The 20,418-nt window shown below is 46.5% G+C and overlaps 2 protein-coding genes across 2 annotated transcripts; both read left to right on the top strand.

Annotated features, from left to right (window-relative positions):
- The first annotated feature begins 259 nt into the window (after nucleotides 1–259).
- On the top strand, nucleotides 260–2,938 carry LOC120699899 (G-type lectin S-receptor-like serine/threonine-protein kinase At2g19130). The gene has a single exon (XM_039984013.1). The coding sequence runs from the start codon at nucleotides 358–360 to the stop codon at nucleotides 2,734–2,736; it is 2,379 nt and encodes a 792-aa protein (XP_039839947.1). The 5' UTR covers nucleotides 260–357; the 3' UTR covers nucleotides 2,737–2,938.
- A 3,080-nt stretch (nucleotides 2,939–6,018) lies between these two features.
- Nucleotides 6,019–8,067, top strand: LOC120699900 (F-box/LRR-repeat protein At2g43260-like). The gene has a single exon (XM_039984014.1). The coding sequence runs from the start codon at nucleotides 6,558–6,560 to the stop codon at nucleotides 7,803–7,805; it is 1,248 nt and encodes a 415-aa protein (XP_039839948.1). The 5' UTR covers nucleotides 6,019–6,557; the 3' UTR covers nucleotides 7,806–8,067.
- The last annotated feature ends 12,351 nt before the right edge of the window (nucleotides 8,068–20,418 follow it).

The raw sequence follows: 20,418 nt of genomic DNA on the forward strand, positions 1-20,418 counted from the left end.
GCCTTGAGAGCGAACGTGAAAGCTCCGTTTGTTGGTCAAATAATAAGATAATAGATGTAAAAAAATATAGAAGATGCTCTATCTAGAAAGAAAATTAAAGGAAGAAAGATCAGTAACGTGCATTGAATGCCAATAGTAGTCCTCCGTTTCTTGGACTCTTGACTTGAGCAAGTCGTCGAAAATAGCGACAGCACTAAGATTGGTCACTACCCCTATTTAGCCCCCACCACCGGGCACCGGACAGAGCACTGCCAAGCTAGCTAGCAGCTTCAATTCCTTCTCTCCCTTTTCCTCAAACAAAACTTGGTTATCTCCCGTTGGTCCATCCCCCCCAGCAGCTCGCCATTTATCTCTGTCATGCATCTTCTCCGTCCTTTTGTTCTCTCCGTGCTCCTTTTCGTCATCATCCTGCACGCACCCTCGCCCTCCGCCGCCGCAGACACGCTCCGACGCGGCCATGCACTTGCCGGCCACGACAAGCTTGTCTCGGGCAATGGCAAGTTCGCGCTCAGCTTCTTCCAACTCCAAACAGGGGCCTCCTATTACCTCGGCATATGTTTTGATAAAGTCCCCGTGCTGACCCCCGTGTGGACAGCCAACAGGGACAATCCCATCTCCAATTCCACTTCGCCGGAGCTCATCATTTCCGGCGACGGCAACATGGTTGTCTTAGCTCAGGGCACCACCATCTGGTCTACCCGGGCAAACACAACAACCAATGACACCGTCGCTGTGCTCTTGGGCAATGGCAACCTAGTTCTACGGAGCTCCTCCAACCCTTCACTCACATTCTGGGAAAGCTTCGACTACCCAACAGACACCATGCTACCTGGTGTAAAGATTGGATGGAACAAGGTCACCGGCTTGAACCGCCGACTTGTTTCGAGGAAGAATTCCATCGATCTGTCCTCAGGTCTATACTCCTCGAGGATGGACCACGATGGGGTTGGCAGGATGATGTGGAACTCATCTTCTATGTATTGGTCCAGCACTTGGAATGGTAGATTCTTCAGCGCCATACCGGAGATGTCTGCAGGTTCCTCTATAGCCAATCAAACGTTCGTCGACAACGACCAAGAGCTTTACTACACCTACAACATCTTTGATGAGCGCATAATCATAGCCTGTGTGCTGGATGTCTCTGGTCGAAACCAAGTGCGCGTTTGGACTGGGCAAGATTGGATGACAGTGAACAATCAACCAGCACAACAGTGTGATGTGTATGCTGTCTGTGGGCCTTTCACCATCTGCTCAGAAAGCACTTCTGATGCAGATCCTTTCTGTAACTGCATGAGGGGGTTCTCTTTGAAATCACCTGCGGATTGGGAGATTGAGGACAGAACAGGAGGGTGCATCAGAAACACTCCATTGAACTGCGGCGTAGACCATGGAAATGAAACCGTTGTGGCAGACAAATTCTACCCTATGCCAGGCATTAGGTTGCCCCAGGATGGCCGCCAAACCATGCCAAATGTGTCTAGCGCGAATGAGTGCGCACAAGTTTGTTTGAGTAATTGCTCTTGCACTGCATATTCTTACGGCAAAGATGGTTGCTCTATCTGGCATGGCGACTTACTTAATGTAGCTACTGACGGTAATCAAGAAATGATTTACCTTCGCCTTGCTGCAAAAGAGTTAGAGACTGGGAAAGGCAATAGGACTGCCATGATCATTGGTGTTGCCATTGGCACGAGCATTGTCGCTTTGGTTTTTATTCTCCTCATAGTGATTTGGAGGAGAAATGGGAAGTGGTCTAGACCCACAGTAGGCAATGATCAAGGTAGCGTTGGCATAATTGCGTTCAAAAATGCTGATTTGCAAGATGCAACCAAAAAGTTCTCGGAGAAGCTAGGCGCGGGTGGTTTTGGTTCTGTATTCAAGGGGTTCTTAAGTGACTCGATTGCCATAGCAGTGAAAAGGCTTGATGGTGATCGACAAGGAGAGAAACAATTCAGGGCAGAAGTAAATTCAATTGGAGTCATCCAGCATATAAACTTAGTGAAATTGATCGGGTTTTGCTGCGAAGGTGATAGGAGGTTACTCGTGTACGAGTACATGCCAAACGGCTCCCTAGATTCTCACCTGTTCCAAAGTTGTGGCACAGTTTTAGATTGGAACATGAGATACCAAATAGCTCTTGGAGTTGCTAGAGGTCTAGGATACTTGCACCATGGCTGCCGAGATTGCATCATACACTGTGACATCAAACCACAGAATATACTTCTAGATGCATCTTTTGTTCCAAAAATTGCAGATTTTGGGATGGCCAAGTTACTTGGGAGGGAGTTCAGCCGTGTTGTGACTACAATGCGAGGAACTGTCGGATATCTTGCTCCAGAATGGATCAGTGGAATGCCTATTACTCCCAAAATCGATGTTTACAGCTACGGGATGGTCTTGCTAGAAATCGTGTCGGGAAAGAGGAACTGTGTTGAACATTCGTCCAGTCATACTGAAGGCCAAGGAGACTATTTACCTGTGCAAGTTGCACACAAGCTTCTCCATGGAGATATTCTGAGCATTGTGGATGCAAACTTGCATGGTGAGGTGAACATAGAGGAAGCTGAAAGAGTTTGCAAAGTCGCATGTTGGTGCATCCAAGATCTTGAGTCTGATCGGCCCACGATGATTGAGGTGGTACAGTTTCTCGAGGGAATATGCGAACTAGAAATGCCTCCAATGCCTAGGCTACTCAGTGCTATTGCAGGAAGCAGCCTACATCACACGAGAGTGTGATCTATAGCTTTTCAGCAAATCCAATAATTCATGAGAAGTCTGTCAGTTGGGATGGCAAATTTTTTTTTTCTGTAGGGTACAAATAAATTTATTTTCTGTATCATGTAATATTTTGTCTTGTAGTGTAAAAATAAATCTGTTTTCTGTAACATACAATATTTCTATGTACCCTAATATTTGTAACATGTCTTCTATGTGACAATCACTATTCCAAAAATACTTTGTCCGGGGTTTGGGATTTTAGATCATAGGCGGGCGCAAACGGAGTCTACCTATGATCAAGCCAAGCGGGCCCCACACTAAAGGCCGGCCTGTCTCTAGAAATGTTTTATATGGGCGGGCCTATAAATATCCATTTACAGGGCCAGAGTAAAAGGCCTTTTACAGGGGCGGGTAGACAGTAAACCGCCCTGGTGCAATAAGAAGCAAAAATATTTTTGGTGGCCGGGGACTCAAACCCCCGACCTTAAGGTTTAGAAGGGGAAGCTTTAGCATTGTGCCAGTTTGAGAAGTTCGATGTAAGTGGAATGAGAATGTCTTTTATTGTTTTTACTCAACACTTTTTTTTAGGGATAAGTCTATTTTACAACCTCAAACTAGTCAATAAGTCTGTTTTTCAACCTCATACTACGAAACCGGGTAACATAGGCCCTCAAACTGGCAAAACCGTCCGAATCACCCCCTTGAGTACTGTAGCAAGCTGTTTTGAGGGCGGTTTTGCTACAGCAACATTTTCGAATTTCTGGAATTTCACACCTCTCAATTAAATAAGAAAGAAAGCATAGTTAATATTGTCTAAAAATCATGATATTTTTTTGGGAGGTAGATAAAAAGACAAGGAATTTATTTTGGCTAGATGTGATACATTAAACATAATGAAATTTGAATTATAAAATTTTAAATATGGGTAGAATTTAAAATTTCTTGAATTTTTGGGTTAGCTAAACCTTTGATAAAAAATGAAATAAAAATATGATAATTCATAATTTTTTATTTAGTTTAATAAGGTATTTTTTATTGGCCTAAGTTTTTATGAAAGTTTTTGAATTCCTTCGCAATGCTCAAATTTGAATCAAATTTGATTCCTCAAATTTTAATTTATGAATTTTCTATAGAACTTGGGCCAATAAAAAGTACCTAACTAAACTAAATAAAAAATTATGAATTATCATATTTTTAATGCATTTTTATCATAGGTTTAGCTGACCTAAAAATTCAAGGAATTTTGAATTCTACCTATTTTTAAAATTTTATAATTCAAATTCCTTTATGTCTATTGTAGCACATCTAGCCAAAATAGATTCCTTGTCTTTTGATATAACTCCCAAAAAAATATCATGATTTTTAGACAATATTAACTATGTTTTCTTTATTATTTAATTGAGAGAGGTGTGAAATTCCAGAAATTCGGAAATTTTACTGTAGCAAAACCGCCTTTGGCTGAGTCAGGGTTGCTTTTCAAACGGTTTCGTTAGTTGGAGGTGTAGTATGTCCGGTTTCGTAGTTCAAGGGCCAAAATCGGACTATCGTGATAGTTCAGGGTTGAAAAATAGACTTTTCCCTTTTTTTTAAAATGTTCAAACTTATTAGAAGAAGAATCAGCATGCTGTCCTCATGATATCATGAGAAGTTCACATCGCTGTACTTTGAACACAACATCTGAACTAACATTCTGTATGAGGCCGTGACAATTTCACATCCCTTGTGCTTTGGTCAGAATGTCTGAACTAGTCTGATAAACTCAAATAGTTGTACTTCGACCAGAGTGTCTGAAAATGGCGGTTTACAATCTTCGCTGGAATGAGCGGGCCGGGGATGGGAAACTAACATCAACAGGCACTATGATTAACGGATAATGAGCTGCATCTCTATTCCTCCACAATCTCTAGGTCTGCTGGATCGACGGACGTGAACTCACCCTCTTGCACGAACAAGCCACTATGATTGACGATCTTCCTTTGTGGGATCTGGCTGATCTTGAGGCGGCCCTCGTCGGTGAGCTCCCAGTCGAAGATCTCGAGGTTTTGCTTGAGCCTCTCCTTGTTGTAGCTCTTGACGATGGATGTCACTCCCTGCTCGTATATCCACTGCAGTGACACCTGAAGCCAAAGAAGGAAAAATGCTTCTACTTTAGATAGTAGCGCTAGTAACTTTCCTGGACCGCACCTAGGAGTATCGAGTCATCTGATGTCTGATGTTCCCCCAATAACACCACGAAATTGAACCTAGGCAGCAGGCTACTGAGCTTCTCTCTCTCTCTCTCTCTCTCTCTCTCTCTCTCTCTCTCTCTCTCTCTCTCTCTCTCTCTCTCTCTCTCTCTCTCTCTCGCAAAGAAAAGGAAGTAGTCTACTAACACAGGACCAGTAGGTGAGAGCAGTGACTAGTCGGACAAGCAGCGGTGGAATTGGGGTTGGCCGGCAGGAGCCAAGGCCCCTAACAACATAATTTTCCTTTAGATAGCCATTAACCTTAGCTTAATCTTAGCCCACTTGAGCCACAACAAAAGCCTATCGTATCATTTAGTTGTTTGGAAATCCACAATGTAGATATCTAGTCTCGGAAGTTTGCTCCATGACAGCTCGCTAGTGACTACATACTCACAACTCCATCAGCATCTCGGCGGAGGGCGCTAGATGGACTCACGTCTCACAATCGGCATCACGCGAATGTATGACAAACCGTCGTCGGCAAGCAGGCAGGCGACCATAGCCGAGATGGACGGCAACAGCAAACTCACCTGTTCCACTAATGCGATCGCATTAGCCATCACAACCATGGCTTCTGTCTATATATATACTTCTCCAGTTTAAACCTATATAAATATATGGTTCTTGATTCGCTATGCCCTGTAAACTATTGTTGATTTCGTGTCGCATGATAGAAGAGCAATAGATATTGTTTTTTTAATTAAGCCTAATATTTATAGTTGTAATTTCATAATTAAATAACCATTAAATAATATAGATTGTAACTAGCTAGTGTATATTAGCGCGGTCAATACAAGATTAATGCAAATTGTTAAATTCTCAAACTTAGAAATAAATATCACCAGTGTTTTATTGGTCCCTTTTAAATTTCTTTCCAGTTCTGCCATTGCGTACAAGCATGAGTATAGTGGCAACCGGTCCGAGGTACCGGTACGCGCCAGCACATCATCCTCTCGAAAGCAACATCGAGCGAAATTTTATAAGCACGCCAACGACGGAAGAGGCAGTCTTTTCTTTTTCACCACTCGAGGGGATCATGAATGACTGAATGGACCACGGACCCAATCATCACTGACCACCGCAGTGCGCTGGGAACTTTCCCCACCTTGCTGGCCGGCCACCGCGCACGCACGGCACGACTAGCTACGTGTGTGGGTGGGGCGTACCTGCGCGACGGTTTTGCCTCTGGCCTCGGCGATCTCGGCGAGCACCGGGGGCTCGAGCACGGCGTTGCCTTTCCCGTCCCAGGTCTGGCCTCCCAGCGGCGGGCGAGTACGCCGCGACGTGGATGCCCTTGTCGGCGCAGTACGACCTCAGCGTCCGCTGCTTCCACACCGGGTTCAGCTCCACCTGCAGATCAAACAGGAGAGGACGCAGCGAGAATGCGGATGGAGGGTCGCAGTGCTTGTTGTGTACTATTTATCTTGGATCATGGAAGGACGATGGTGTCCATCGAATTCCGAGTCCGTTTCCAATCCTCTGCAGTTTGGATTGGATCTCGTGACGTGCTTGTTCGCTCTGGTCACAATCATCATCCCCGACCCGGATTCGGCCGGCGTGCCTCCATGATATACACCTCTACCAGCAGAGGAGCATGCAGCAGGCAGACGATCGATGGAGAAGCGCCGCCGCCGGATCACGGTCACGGCTGCGGCCAGCATCATCCCGGACGACCTGCTGGTCTCCGAGGTCCTCGTCCGCCTCCCGGCCAGGTCCCTCGCGCGCTGCAGGTGCGTGTGCCGCTCCTGGCGCGCCGGGATCGCCGCCGCCGCCTTCGTCCGCCGCCACCTCGAGCTGTCCCGCGCGGCGCAGTACCACCACCCCTCCGTGCTCGCCATCCCTCGCCGGATCGACTCTCTCGACAACCGCGCCACGTGCGAGGACATCAGCTTCCACCGCCTCCTCCTGCCGCCGCCAGGACCACGACGCCGGGCACGGGCTCCGCCGGAGATCGTCCACGCCGAGCTCGTCTTGGAGAAGGCCTGGCCCGATGAGGGCATCACGCGCCTCATCGACCCCGCGCACTGCGACGGCCTGGTCGCCGTCGCCACCGTCACCGACAGGGTGTTCGTCTGCAACCCGGCCACCGGAGAGTTCGTCGCGCTGCCGCTTGGCAGCCACAACGCCGAGCTGGATCACTACGACTACGATAATTTCGTCCCGCAGGTGGCCCTCGGCTTCGACCGGTGGCGCAAACACTACGTCGTCGCCAGGTACTTCTACCGGACGTACGCCGGCGGCGGCCAGGACGATGACGTCGGCCACGAGGTGTTCGCTCTCGGAGCCGGCGGCGGCGGCTCATGGGAGCCGACGCAGGACCCGCCGCACGCCGTGGGAGTGCAGAGGCCGATGTGCACGCGGCGGGCCTTCTACTGGCACGCCGACGAGCCGGAGCCGCGGCTGATGCGGTTCGGCCTGCGGGACCGGGCGTTCGCTGTGGTGCGGCGCCCTCCCACCGGCTGGAACCCCGTCGACGACATGCTGGACCTGGAGGACGGGAGCAAGCTCTGCTACGTGCACGCCGCCGCGGACGCGTCGTTCCAGGTCTGGCTGGCCGACGACGACGACGAGGAGCTGCGGTGGTCGCTGCGCTGCCGCATCGACCTCCTCGACCCGGACCCCGGCGTCCAGTACAACTTGATGCCGGTGGCCGCCGCCGACGACGGGGACACCCTGGTGGCCCACGCCATCGGCACGCTGTGGAAGTACGACATGGGGAACCAAGGTGCGGAGGAAGCGGTGGTGGAGATGCACAACGTGATGTACGGCCGTCGGGACGGATCCAAGTTTTTTCTGGCCCAGTCATTCCATTCCGAACACCACATCCTGCCTTACATTGAGAGTTTGGTCGCGATCGCTTAGAGCACGTAACTGCTAAGCTGATAACAGCACCAAGTTGATCAAACACAATGATGGCCTGGAACTCGATCTGACTCCATCTTTACCTATTGTAGCTTGCTGCAGGTATAGTTTGACGATAGACATACAGCCATACTATGTATCTTTTGTTTGTGTCATTAATTTGGTTTAGTGGCGAGCAGTTCCAATATGTTCATAACTTCGTACTCATGAAGTTAATGGCATCTTAATACGTCATTTGAACTCGATCACCGTCATTTGGTTCCATATGTTCTTTGGCATTATATACAAAACTAGTTAGATTCCTCTGATAATTAATATGGCTATATTGGAAGGAAGCATCAATGGGTGAAGTGAGCAAATCCTTCATTGTGTGTATTATTGATATTTCGGATGAGAAATTTGAGCTATTGACCAGTACTATAAATCTCGCCAACACTCTCACGGTGCAACTGATCAGCCGAACACACCAGAGAAGCGGTTTACTGAGCCAGCCCAGGTTTGAGTCACGACACAAGTTTCTTATGATGAAAATGGGGACGTCTCTCCCTCTGGTCGAGTTTTTTTAGTACTATAAATTTTCAGAAACTCAGTTTTCCTTTCACTTACTAGCAGAGGCTCATATGCGGCACACACATATTTTAAAAAATCCAAAAAAAATTTATATCATAGTAAGGGTTGACATGTGGCAATGATATTGTTGACACCAAATTTTGGTAAATTCGATGTGCTCTGAATTATGAAGCAATCGGCTTTTTGTGTCAATAGGAAAGCCAATAATCAGCAGCAGTTGCCAATAAAGCTGGAAGCCTAGGGGCTAAGGATTCACATGAAAGCAATTAAAGCAAAAGGGTAATGGGAACTTGCATGTGAGTATATGAAGTCACGTGGGGAAGAGAAGAAAGCAAGCCTTATTAGTACTTTGGCCGGTTTATTTTATTTGATAATGAAGACAAGTCAAATGAGGATGGACAAAATAAAGGTGGCTTCACGTACGAGATCAGAGGCAGCCTGTATATGGCAAGTTTTGATTAAAATAAAGAAAGAAAAGGAGTCGCATGGGAAGGAGTCCAGGATAATTGGTGCATGGTGAGCAATCGTGCATGCGGCCGGATCGGTCATTCCGTGGAACCTTAATTAGCAAGGACTCTACGTAAGGAGATTTAGTCCATTTATCTTAGTATTTCCTTTTAATTTAGATTTTGCTTGTCAGACAAGTTAGTTCATGTTATAAATATATACCTCCGTCCATTGCAAAAGGTTTATCACACGATCAACAAACAAACTCTACTTTTTACTTGCAATTTACTATTCGGCGACTTTGCCACTTTTCTTTTCTTTTCGGTGAGTTCTTTCGAGTTGATCAAGGATGCCTCATATTCGAGCGACTTGATCTACTGGTAAGTTTTCGTTTACCGAGTAAATCTGAGCTTTAACTTCCGGGTGCATCGCAGTCACTTCGTTCAGATCTATTCAAAAGTTATCGAATTATATTTAGGCTTTGACTTCCGGGCGTATCGCTGTCGTATGGTCTAAATTAATTCACAATTTATCGATACCTGCTAGTTCTATAGGTTTTACCTGTTGTTTTAGTTTTTATCGATATCTATCCATCTTGGTGTTGTCGGTCAAAATCCACCGGCGAGTAGCGACAGGCAACATGAAGAGCCGGGAGGTCACCGGGGCGCTGGCAGGCACTGCTTCCTCGTCAACAGCCCGCAATCCGGCACACGCCGAGGATTCCGGAGAATGCAAGGCGTGCCACCTGACCTATACCCGATCAGGAAAGTGCGAACGTGCTTGCAACGATTTGCCTGCATACACAAACACGTGGAAACGTAAGTCCGAGCCGTGGTCGGCTCCCCGGGACGACTCTTGCATCGGCTTTAAAGAGCTGATCGAGTCCCGGTGTCAGATCGGATCTGCATCTATCCGGATAACGATGAATAAAACAAATAAATATGAAAAGCTTGCTTCAATTAAATCTAGCTGATTGGATCCACGACGGTAAAGCCTCATTGCTAAATCGGAACATCCTACACGTAACTAGGCCTAGCTAACATAACAAATAACTAAACCATAACAAAAAACAGATGCCTAAGAACTAGCAAGAGCCGATTCCCGGAACAATCCCTATCAAGGCTAAGATAAAGCATCTATTATATCACCGGAACATCCAATCCGTTTGCAGGGCCTAACCTAACAGATATTGAACTAATCCTTATAGAATAAGAACAAATCGTAACAGATTGGATCTACTAGACAGAAAAGAAGCAAGGTGTTGCCTCCGTGCAACTAATTCTATGCAACAAGAATTAGTATAAGATTAAAACATGACTGCACAGAGACAACATGATATTCGTAGATGATAAATGATCAAAGCATAATGAATCTACTAAAAGCCATGCTACGAACATTAGGATAACTAGCATTACTCGCCATAAAAAACGCTTCAGTACGAGTAATACCAAGGTAAAAGCAAGAACAATACTGCCCTGATCGCAATAAGCGATCAGGGCAGCATGACACTTACTTTTATGAAACCCTAGAATTAGGGGTGGCGGTGCGTCGAGAGTTGTTGTTTGCGAGACGTGATGACGTTCTTTCTTAGGAATATCATAGGGTACATATTTATAGTCCGGAGACTTGGGAAACAATCTAAACTAATGTGTCCATATCAGACTCTATCTCTAACTCAATCTAAACTGAATCTAAAGATACATGGCCCACAAGGCCCAAATGCTCACACAGGAGCCGATTCGTAAGTCTTCTTCAATCTTTTCATTAAGCCCAACTCACCCGCGGCCCATAAATTAACCCTGTTAATTTATGGCGATAACACATGCCCCTCTGGTTTTGGCAATGATAATTCCAAAACCACTCCGTCGCTTCATCTTCCCGTTAATGCTCATTAAAACACACGGCAACCACTAAAGAAGACGCAACGTTTCTGCAACTGGCTCCTCGTAGAACGTGAAAACTGCCGATCCATCTTCCATCTTTCATTATTTAATCTCACCCTGAATCGGCTCTTCTTCACGGCAAACTCATCTTCCTCCAAAGACAAGTAGCACAGAAAACCCCACTTCCAGTAACCATGGCGATTTCTTCCTCCTCTGGCTCCAACTCCTTCGGAGATTCTTCCTCCTCCTCTTCTCCTTCTTCTTCTTCCCTCTCCGCTTCTTCCATCGACTCCATCCCGGAGAGCCGAGAGCCGACTCCTGAGTGAAACCCGACAGCAGCGTACGAGGCGCTGGCTCCTCTGCATTGGGATGCAGAGGAGTTCGACTTCGGGGTCGTCTCCGAGGAGGACGAGTCCGAGACCGAGGGGGAAGACCTCCAGTTCCTGTTCCAGGAGGAATTGGAGAGCATCAGCGATGACGCTTTCTCTTGGGACGGAGTCGACTCCTCCTCCGGCGACGACCCGATGGGAGGGAAACCCTTCCGATTCCTCGGGTCCTCCGAGGAGAACAGCGAAGAAGAGAGCGGCGGCGGCGGCGGTCGGAGCAGCGACTTCGGGACAGACGGCGGCAGCAGCACCTTCGACGGCGCCAGCGACGATGACGACAGCGACGGCGGGAATGCGCCGGCCCGAAGCCCCAAGCGCCGTAGGTACTAGGTACCTACGAGCAGTAGACGTAGTACTGTAGGAGTAGGATTGTAAAGCCGAAGGATTAATTCCTTTGTAAAAATCAATTTTTTCCTTGTAAAAACCTTTCCTTTTAATGAAGTTAATTTCCTTCAATTGCTGTGTGTTTGATTTATTTTCCAAAAAGCCGATGGCAACGCATCAGGTTTCTATAAATATCTACGAACCGACGAAATTCAAACTAGAAGCAACCTGCACAAGAGTAGAGTATCACTTCCGCCTTGAACCGAACTCGAAACAAACTCTCAAATCCGAGCGTAATTCGAAAACCCAGCTCTACAAATTCGAGCAAGAACTTCTCCAAGCATCCAGAATTGGATTCAGAGCCCATAGCAATCAAACTCTAAACCAACAGATCTGAACCATGGAGGACTCTGTAGCTCAAACAACAAATTCTGCAATCGATGATGCGGCAATCTGCGGCCTGAAGGTAACATCCAGCCCAATCCTTTTAACTTTCTTCAGCTTATTAAGCCTCTGAACAAATTAAATCCTGAAACATGACACCAACTGTAAATTTATGAATCTCTGAACTTCAGGTGTCAGACATCCTTCTGCCGCATCCTTCCAATCCAAAATCTTTCTGTCTTGTCCCACGAGCTTACAAAAATCCCATAGATTTGATATCTTGTGAAGCAAATAGGATCCCTTTCGTAAGTCAAAACATTGATTTGAACCTCTGGGCCGACTGCTTAAGAGCCTGGCCTAACCCCCCCGAGAGCTGGACTACATGGTTCAGCAGAGTAGCAAAAGCTTATATGCCCTTGTGGCAGGAATTGAACATAGCCGATGCACTTAGCTTATCATTATCACACCTCGACAAAGATGAGAACCTTCTGAAAACCATCGGCTATTTTTGGTCTGACGCCCTGAACTACTTCCTCTTTGGCCACAGTCCCATGACCCCTACTCTACTAGATGTCACCATGATCACTGGCCTAGACATTGGATCCCCTAATCCAGCTGCCCACAAAATGACAGAAGTCCCCTTTAAACTTTCATCCAAGGCAAATTGCACAAACTGGGGCACTTACATGAACCAGCACAAGAAAACAAAAGGTCCAGTGACTGAAAAGGAACACACAACCTTCTTAAATATTTGGTTAGAACATTTCATCTTCTGTGGTCCTTCTTTAGCTCCAACTAAGAATTACCTCCCTTTGGCCTATCACCTGGCCCATGACAACCACACCGGCCTAGGTAAACTTTTCCTTGGAGAACATACAGATATCTCCATTTGATGACATCTAACTTGCTTAACCAAAAGAAACTGAGAACTGGAGGCCCTTGGTGGTTTATTCAGTTGTGGGCACAACTGTACTTTCAGCACCAGATCCCAAACTTCCAAGGCCTGACCAAGAATTCCTTTCTTGATGAGAGTGGCAAACCAATTAGATGTACTAGTTATGGCCAAGCTTTATTTAGTCTTCCTGGCAGTAAACTGAACCCGACAGATGCAGCAAAATGGTTCAGAGTCTTCTATAAAGGTCTAGACAACCCTCTCTTTTTCCCATTCATTGAATCTAAAGCCTTTGAGAACCCAATTGCCTTCAGATTAGATAGCTTTGCCGATGACAACAGCACTCGGCATCTATACTCCCTGATGATTCGACCTGGCTTCCTTCCTGTTGGCATGAGTACTTCCAATAGAATTATCAAACTAGGCTATGAAACCTATCAACCAGTCATAGTAGCTCGGCAATTCGGCTTAGGACAAGTCCCTCCCCACTTCCATATTCACCACTTGGTGGAGAGTAGAGCCGATCTGCCTGATGGTCTCACCAGTTCAAGATGCTACAGCATGTTTGATGATCTCCACATTCTAATACCAGCCGATCTGTCCTTCACCTCCTCATCAATCGATTTTAGCACATGGTGGGAAATGTGGAAAACACATGTATTCAGGAAAGCTCTAGGTCCTCAACTACAACAAATTGATCCTGAATATGTAATCCCCGAGGAAGAGGTACTGAATCTGTGCACTTTATTCTTTCTGAGTCCTCTATCCTTTTACTTGTCTAATCCTTGCTCACCTCTCTTACAGCAACAAGATGGTCCAGCACCTGTGACCAGTAACGGGGAACCATTCCACTTTCTTCCAACTGCTCCTGATGTCCTCTTTTGCAAGGGATCACCATCAATGAAGAAAGTAATAATGGCTGTTCAGCCAGACTTACTTCAGTCGTTTTCCAAACGAAGACAAACCTCTGCAAGTGTTGCCCCCCGAGTCTTAACTAAGAAAAGGAAGATGATCACGAGGCGAGTCATCAAGAAATCAGCACAAGCTTCCCCGAGTCCATAAGAGTCCAACACCAACCAGGTAATTCATTTTTTCTGAAACTTCTTCCTTATGCACATATATTCTGGTTGATCGTAATTTTATTTTCAGGACATGGCTGAAGACATCCCCAATGCAGAAAGCCCAGTACAATATGATATGTCTGCAAATCCTAATGTACTGATAGAGGCAAGCGAGGGGCAAGCTAACACAATCAATGTTCTTGATGCCAACACAAGCTCTATTAGGACGATCGCTCTTGAACCGCCCAACGCTTCTTCTTCTTCAGAATAGGTAACATTACAAGAACCAATTCTGAACCAGCCGATAGCTTCATAAATGTACCTTGCTCTAACTTCAGATATGTCCATAGGGCTTTGACATTTCAGGTTTGCTTTCCTTTGACCCGGCATCAATGAGTCTGACTGCCCCCGGAGCAAAAGCACCATCTTTGCAGCAATCGGCTAACTTGGCAAATCAGCTTCAACTCATCAAGGATCTACTATCTGCTCCGATCATTACTCTGGTTGATGATTCCAGCAAGATAAAAGAAATTCTTGAGCAGATAGAATCCCAGCTTCCAGAATCACTTCGAGTCAAACTTTGGCCAGCCGGCCATCTTCCTTTCTTTCGGGCAGAGGTGAAGGCAGCACAACAGAGAATAGAATTGCGTCATTCTCAAATCCCTCTGAATGCCGACATCGCTCAGAAGTGCAAACTACTCAACCAAAAGAAGGCAACTCTGGATGCTAAAGCTGATATCTCCGAGAGCACAAGACGACTCAACCTCTTGGAAAAGGAACTGATGGAACTTGAAGAAAAGGTCTGCAATACCCAAAGACTAATCCAAGAGGAGAAAGCTTCGAACACAAACTCCAAGCAGGAAGCCCAAGAAATGACTAAACAAATACAGGCAGAGTTTACAGAGATAAGCACCTTGAGTCGACAGATAATATCAGGCGATGACAAGGACGATGAAGAAATCATTGCAAGAGCTGACGCTGTACATGCAGAAGCCATCCATGTCATAGAAGGATTCCTGGTCTCGGCGTCTAACATGCGCCTGCTGAGGTAGAAAACCATCCTCTCCTGGCCGTCGTACTTCTGGATTAACACCGAAGCAATGGAAGTGTCACCCACGGATAGGTACACATAGAACGGCCTATATGTTATCGCCATAAATTAACAAGAGTGAGTTGGGCATAATGAAGAGATTGAAGTAGGCTTACGAATCGGCTCCTGCGTGAGCATTTGGGCCACATGGGCCATGTATCTTTAGATTTAGTTCAAGATTAGAGATAGAGTCCGATCATGACAAGATAGGATTAGATTGTTTCCCAAGTCTCCGGACTATAAATATGTACCCTATGTTATTCATGAAGGAAGAACGTCATCACGTCTCGCAAACAACAACTCTCGGCGCATCGCCACCCCTAATCTTAGGGTTTCATCCAAGTAAGCACCATGCTGCCCTGATCGCTTCTCGCGATCAGGGCAGTGTTGTTCTTGCTTTTACCTTGGTATTACTCGTACTGAAGCATTTTTGATGGCGAGTAGTACTAGTTATCTTGATGTTCGTAGCATGGCTTCTAGTAGATTCATTGTGCTTTGATCGTTTATCATCTACGAATATCATGTTGTCTCTGTGCAGTCACGTTTCAATCTTATGCTAATTCTTGTTGCATAGAATTAGTTGCACGGAGGCAACACCTTGCTTCTCTTCTATCTAGTAGATCCAATCTATTACGGTTTGTTCTTATTTCATAAGGATTAGCTCATATCTGCTAGGTTAGGCCCTGCAAACGGATTGGATGTTCTGGTGATGTAATAGATGCTTTATCTTAGCCTTGATAGGGATTGTTCCGGGAATCGGCTCTTGCTAGTTCTTAGGCCTCTGTTTTCGGTTATGGTTTAGTTATCTGTTATGTTCGCTAGGCCTAGTTACATGTAGGATGTTCCGATCTAGCAGTGAGGCTTTTACCGTCGTGGATCGAATCAGCTAGATTTAATTGAAGCAAGCTTTTCATAATTACTTGTGTTATTCATCAATATCCAGATAGATGCAGATCCAATCTGACACCGGGACTCGATCGGCTCTTTAAAGCCGATGCAAGAGTCGTCCCGGGGAGCCGACCACGGCTCGGACTTACGTTTCCACGTTTTTGTGTATGCAGGTAAATCGTTGCAAGCACGTTCGCACCTTCCTGATCAGGTATAGGTCAGGTGGCACGCCTTGCATTCTCCGGAATCCTCGGCGTGTGCCGGATTGCGAGCCGTTGACGAGGAAGCAGTCCTGCCAGCGCCCCGGCGACCTCCCGGCTCTTCATGTTGCATGTCGCTACTCGCCGGTGGGTTTTGACCGACAACACTATCTTGCTGAGGAGGAACCAACACTGGAGGCTTTGATAAATATTCTTTGATTTCATCGAAAGATTGCTGCTGTTCTGCCCCCCAGTGAAACTCATCATCGGATTTGATCTTCACTAAACCTATGAACGGTTCGATGCGCCTAGACAGATTAGAAATAAATCGTCTGACAAAGTTGATTTTGCCGATGAGCTTTTGTAACTCCTTCGTAGTAGGTGGCTTCATCGTCTTCACAGCTTCTTGATTTTTCAGGCCGATCTCAATTCCCCATTCATGCACCAGGAATCCCAAAAATTGACCGGCCGATACGCCAAAGGCACATTTCTTTGGGTTCATTTTGAGCCCAAATTTCCGAGTTCGCTACAGGACCTGACGCAAATCTTCCAGGTGTCCCCCAGCCGATGTGGACTTGACCACGCATCATCAATGTAGATCTCTACCAACTTGCCGATGAGATCATGAAAAATGTAATTCATGGCACGTTGATACGTTGCACCGGCATTTTTCAATCCAAAGGTCATGACCAAGTATTCGAACAACCCGACTGCACCTGGTACTAAGAACGCGGTCTTGTGTACATCCTCTGGGGCCATAAAAATCTGGATGTAGCTGGCATTACCATCCATAAAACTCATCATCTTATGTCCAGTTGCTGCGTTGATCAATGTTTCTGCAACAGGCATCGGATAATCATCTTTTGGTGTTGCTCTGTTGAGGTCTCTGAAATCCACGCAGACTCGCCATTGGCCATCTTTCTTTTGTACAGGGACCACACTGGAGATCCACTCTGCATACCGACATGGCCTGATGAATCCTGCATCGAGCATCTTTTGCACCTCTTTCTTAACCTCTTCTAGGACTTCGGCCTTCATCTGCCGTGCTGGTTGCTGAAACGGCCGAAATCCTTTCTTAAGCGGGAGCCGATGCTCAACGATGTTTCTATCCAGCCCGGGCATCTCAGTATAATCCCATGCTGTTGTCGGTCGAAGCCAACCGGCGAGCAGCGACAGGCAACACGAAGAGCCGGGAGGTCACCGGGGCGCTGGCAGGCACTGCTCCCTCGTCAACGGCCCGCAATTCCGTCACGCGCCCGGAGATTCCGGAGAATGTCGGGCGTGCCACCTGACCTATACCCGATCAGGAAGGTGCGAACGTGCTTGCAACGATTTGCCTGCATACACAAACACGTGGAAACGTAAGTCCGAGCTGTGGTCCGCTCCCCGGGACAACTCTTGCATCGGCTTTAAAGAGCCGATCATGTCCCGGTGTTAGATTGGATCTGCATCTATCCGAATATTGATAAATAAAGCAAATAATTATGGAAAACTTGCTTCAATTAAATCTAGCTGATCTGATTCACGACGGTAAAAGCCTCACTGCTAGATCGAAACATCCTACATTTAACTAGGCCTAGCGAACATAACAGATAACCAAACCATAACCCAAAATAGAGGCATAAGAACTAGCAAGAGCCGATTCCCGGAACAATCCCTATCAAGGCTAAGATAAAGCATCTATTACATCACCGGAACATCCAATCCGTTTGCAGGGCCTAACCTAGCAGATATTGAACTAATCCTTATAGAATAATAACAAACTGTAACAGATTGGATCTACTAGATAAAAGAGAAGCAAGGTGTTGCCTCCGTGCAACTAATTCTATGCAACAAGAATTAGCATAAGATTGAAACGTGACTGCACAGAGGCAACATGATATTCGTAGATGATAAACAATCAAAGCATGATGAATCTACTAAAAGCCATGATACGAACATCAGGATAACTAGCATTACTCGCCATAAAAAAACGCTTCAGTACGAGTAATACCAAGGTAAAAGTAAGAACAACGCTGCCCTGATCGCAAGAAGCGATCAGGGCAGCATGGCGCTTACTTGAATGAAACCCTAAGATTAGGGGCGGCGATGCGCCGAGAGTTCTTGTTTGCGAGACGTCATGACGTTCCTTTCTCATGAATAACATAGGGTCCATATTTATAGTCCGGAGACTTGGGAAACAATCTAAACTAATGTGTCCATATCGGACTCTATCTCTAACTGAATCTAAACTGAACCTAAAGATACATGGCCCATAGGGCCCAAATGCTCATGCAAGAGCCGATTTACAAGCCTTCTTAATCTTCTGCTTTAAGCCCAACTTGCTTTCGGCCCCTATTAATTTATGGCGATGACACATGCCCCCCTGGTTTTGGCAATGATAATTCCAAAACCACTTCGTCGCTTCATCTTCCCGTTAATGATCATTAAAACTACTGCAACCACCAAGGAAGACGCAATGTCTCTGCAACTGGCTCCTCGTAGAATGTGAAACTGCCGATCCGTCTTCCATCCTTTCACTATTTAACCTCACCCCGAATTGGCTCTTCTTCACGGCAAACTCTTCTTCCTCCAAAGCCAAGTAGCACAGAAAAAACCCCAATCTTCCAGCAACCAGTAGCCATGGCAATCTCTTCCTCCTCCGGCTCCAACTCCTACAGAGATTCTTCTTCCTCCTCTTCTCCTTCTTCTTCTTCCCTCTCCGCCTCTTCCATCGACTCTATCCCGGAGAGTCGAGAGCCGACTCCCGAATGGGACCCGACAGCAGCGTACGAGGCGCTGGCTCCTCTGCATTGGGATGCATAGCAGTTCGATTTCGGGGTCGTTTCCGAGGAGGACGAGCCCGAGACCGAAGGAGAAGACCTCCGGCTCTTGTTCCAGGAGGAGTCGGAGAGTACCAGCGACGACAAGTTCTCCTGGAATGGAGTCGACTCCTCCTCGGAAGAGGAGATCGGCTCCCCCTCCAGCGACGACGAGCCGATGGGCGGAAAGCCCTTCCGGTTCCTCGGGTCCTCCGAGGAGGACAGCGAGGAAGAGAGCGGCGGCGGCGACGGCTGGAGTGACTTCAGGTCCGAGGGCGGCAGCAGCGCCTTCGACGACGACGACAGCGGCGACGACGACGACAGCGACGGCGGGGATGCACCGACCCGAAGCCCCAAGCGCCGTAGGTACCTACGAGTAGTAGACGTAGTACTGTAGGAGTAGGATTGTAAAGCCGAAGGATTAATTCCTTTGTAAAAGTCGGCTTTTCCTCGTAAAAACCCTACCTTTTAATGAAGTCAATTTCCTTCAACTACTGTATGTTTGATTTATTTTCCAAAAAGCCGATGGCAATGCATCAGGCTTCTATAAATATCCAAGAGCCGACGAAATTCAAACTAGAAGCAACCCGCACAAGAGTATAGTATCACTTCCACCTTGACCCGAACTCGAAACAAACTCTCAAATCCGAGCATAATTCGAAAACCCAGCTCTATAAATAAGAGCAAGAACTTCTCCAAGCATTCAGAATTCGAATCAGAGCCCACAGCAACCAAACCCTAAGTCAACAGATCTGAACCATGGCAGACTCTGCAGCTCAGACAACAAATTCTGCAATTGATGATGCGGCAATCTGCGGCCTGAAGGTAACATCCAGCCCAATTCTTCTAGTTTTCCTTAGCTTACTAAGCCTCTGAAACATTAAACTCTGAAACTTGACACCATATGTATACTTCTGAACTTCTGAACTTCAGTTGTCAGACATTCTTCTGCCGCACCCTTCCAATCCAAAATCTTTCTGCCTTGGCCCACGAACCTATGAAAACCCCATAGATTTGATCTCTTGTGAAGCAAATAGGATTCCTTTCGTGAATCAAAACATTGATTTGAACCTCTGGGCCGACTGCTTAAGAGCCTGGCCTAACCCCCCTGAGAGCTGGACTACATGGTACAGCAGAGTAGCAAAAGCTTATATGCCCTTGTGGCAAGAATTGAACATAGCTGATTCACTTAGCTTATCACTGTCCCCACTTGACAAAGATGAAAACCTTCTGAAAACCATCAGCTATTTCTGGTCTGATGCTCTGAACTGTTTCCTCTTCGGTTATGGACCCATGACCCTTACTCTGCTGGATGTCACTATGATCACTGGCCTAGACATTGGATCTCCTAATCCTGCTGCCCACAAAATTGCAGAAGTTCCCTTTAAACTTTCTTCCAAGGCAAACTGCACAAACTGGGGCACTTACATGAACCAGCACATGAAAACAAAAGGCCCAGTGACTGAAAAGGAACACACAACCTTCTTAAATCTTTGGCTAGAGCACTTCATCTTCTGTGGCCCTTCTTTAGCTCCAACTAAGAACTATATTCCCTTGGCCTATCATTTGGCCCATGGCAACTGCACTGGCCTAGACAAACTTTTCCTTGGAGAAACCTACAGATATCTCCATTTGATGACATCTAACTTTCTTAACCAAAAGAAACTGAGAACTGGAGGCCCTTGGT

The sequence above is a fragment of the Panicum virgatum genome, chromosome 3K (assembly GCF_016808335.1).
Source record: "Panicum virgatum strain AP13 chromosome 3K, P.virgatum_v5, whole genome shotgun sequence".
In the NCBI taxonomy this organism is placed as follows: domain Eukaryota; kingdom Viridiplantae; phylum Streptophyta; class Magnoliopsida; order Poales; family Poaceae; genus Panicum; species Panicum virgatum.

Bases quoted from the DNA above. Each gene is read 5' to 3' on its own strand.
- LOC120699900 (XM_039984014.1), top strand. From the start codon at position 6,558: ATGGAGAAGCGCCGCCGCCGGATCACGGTCACGGCTGCGGCCAGCATC.
- LOC120699899 (XM_039984013.1), top strand. From the start codon at position 358: ATGCATCTTCTCCGTCCTTTTGTTCTCTCCGTGCTCCTTTTCGTCATC.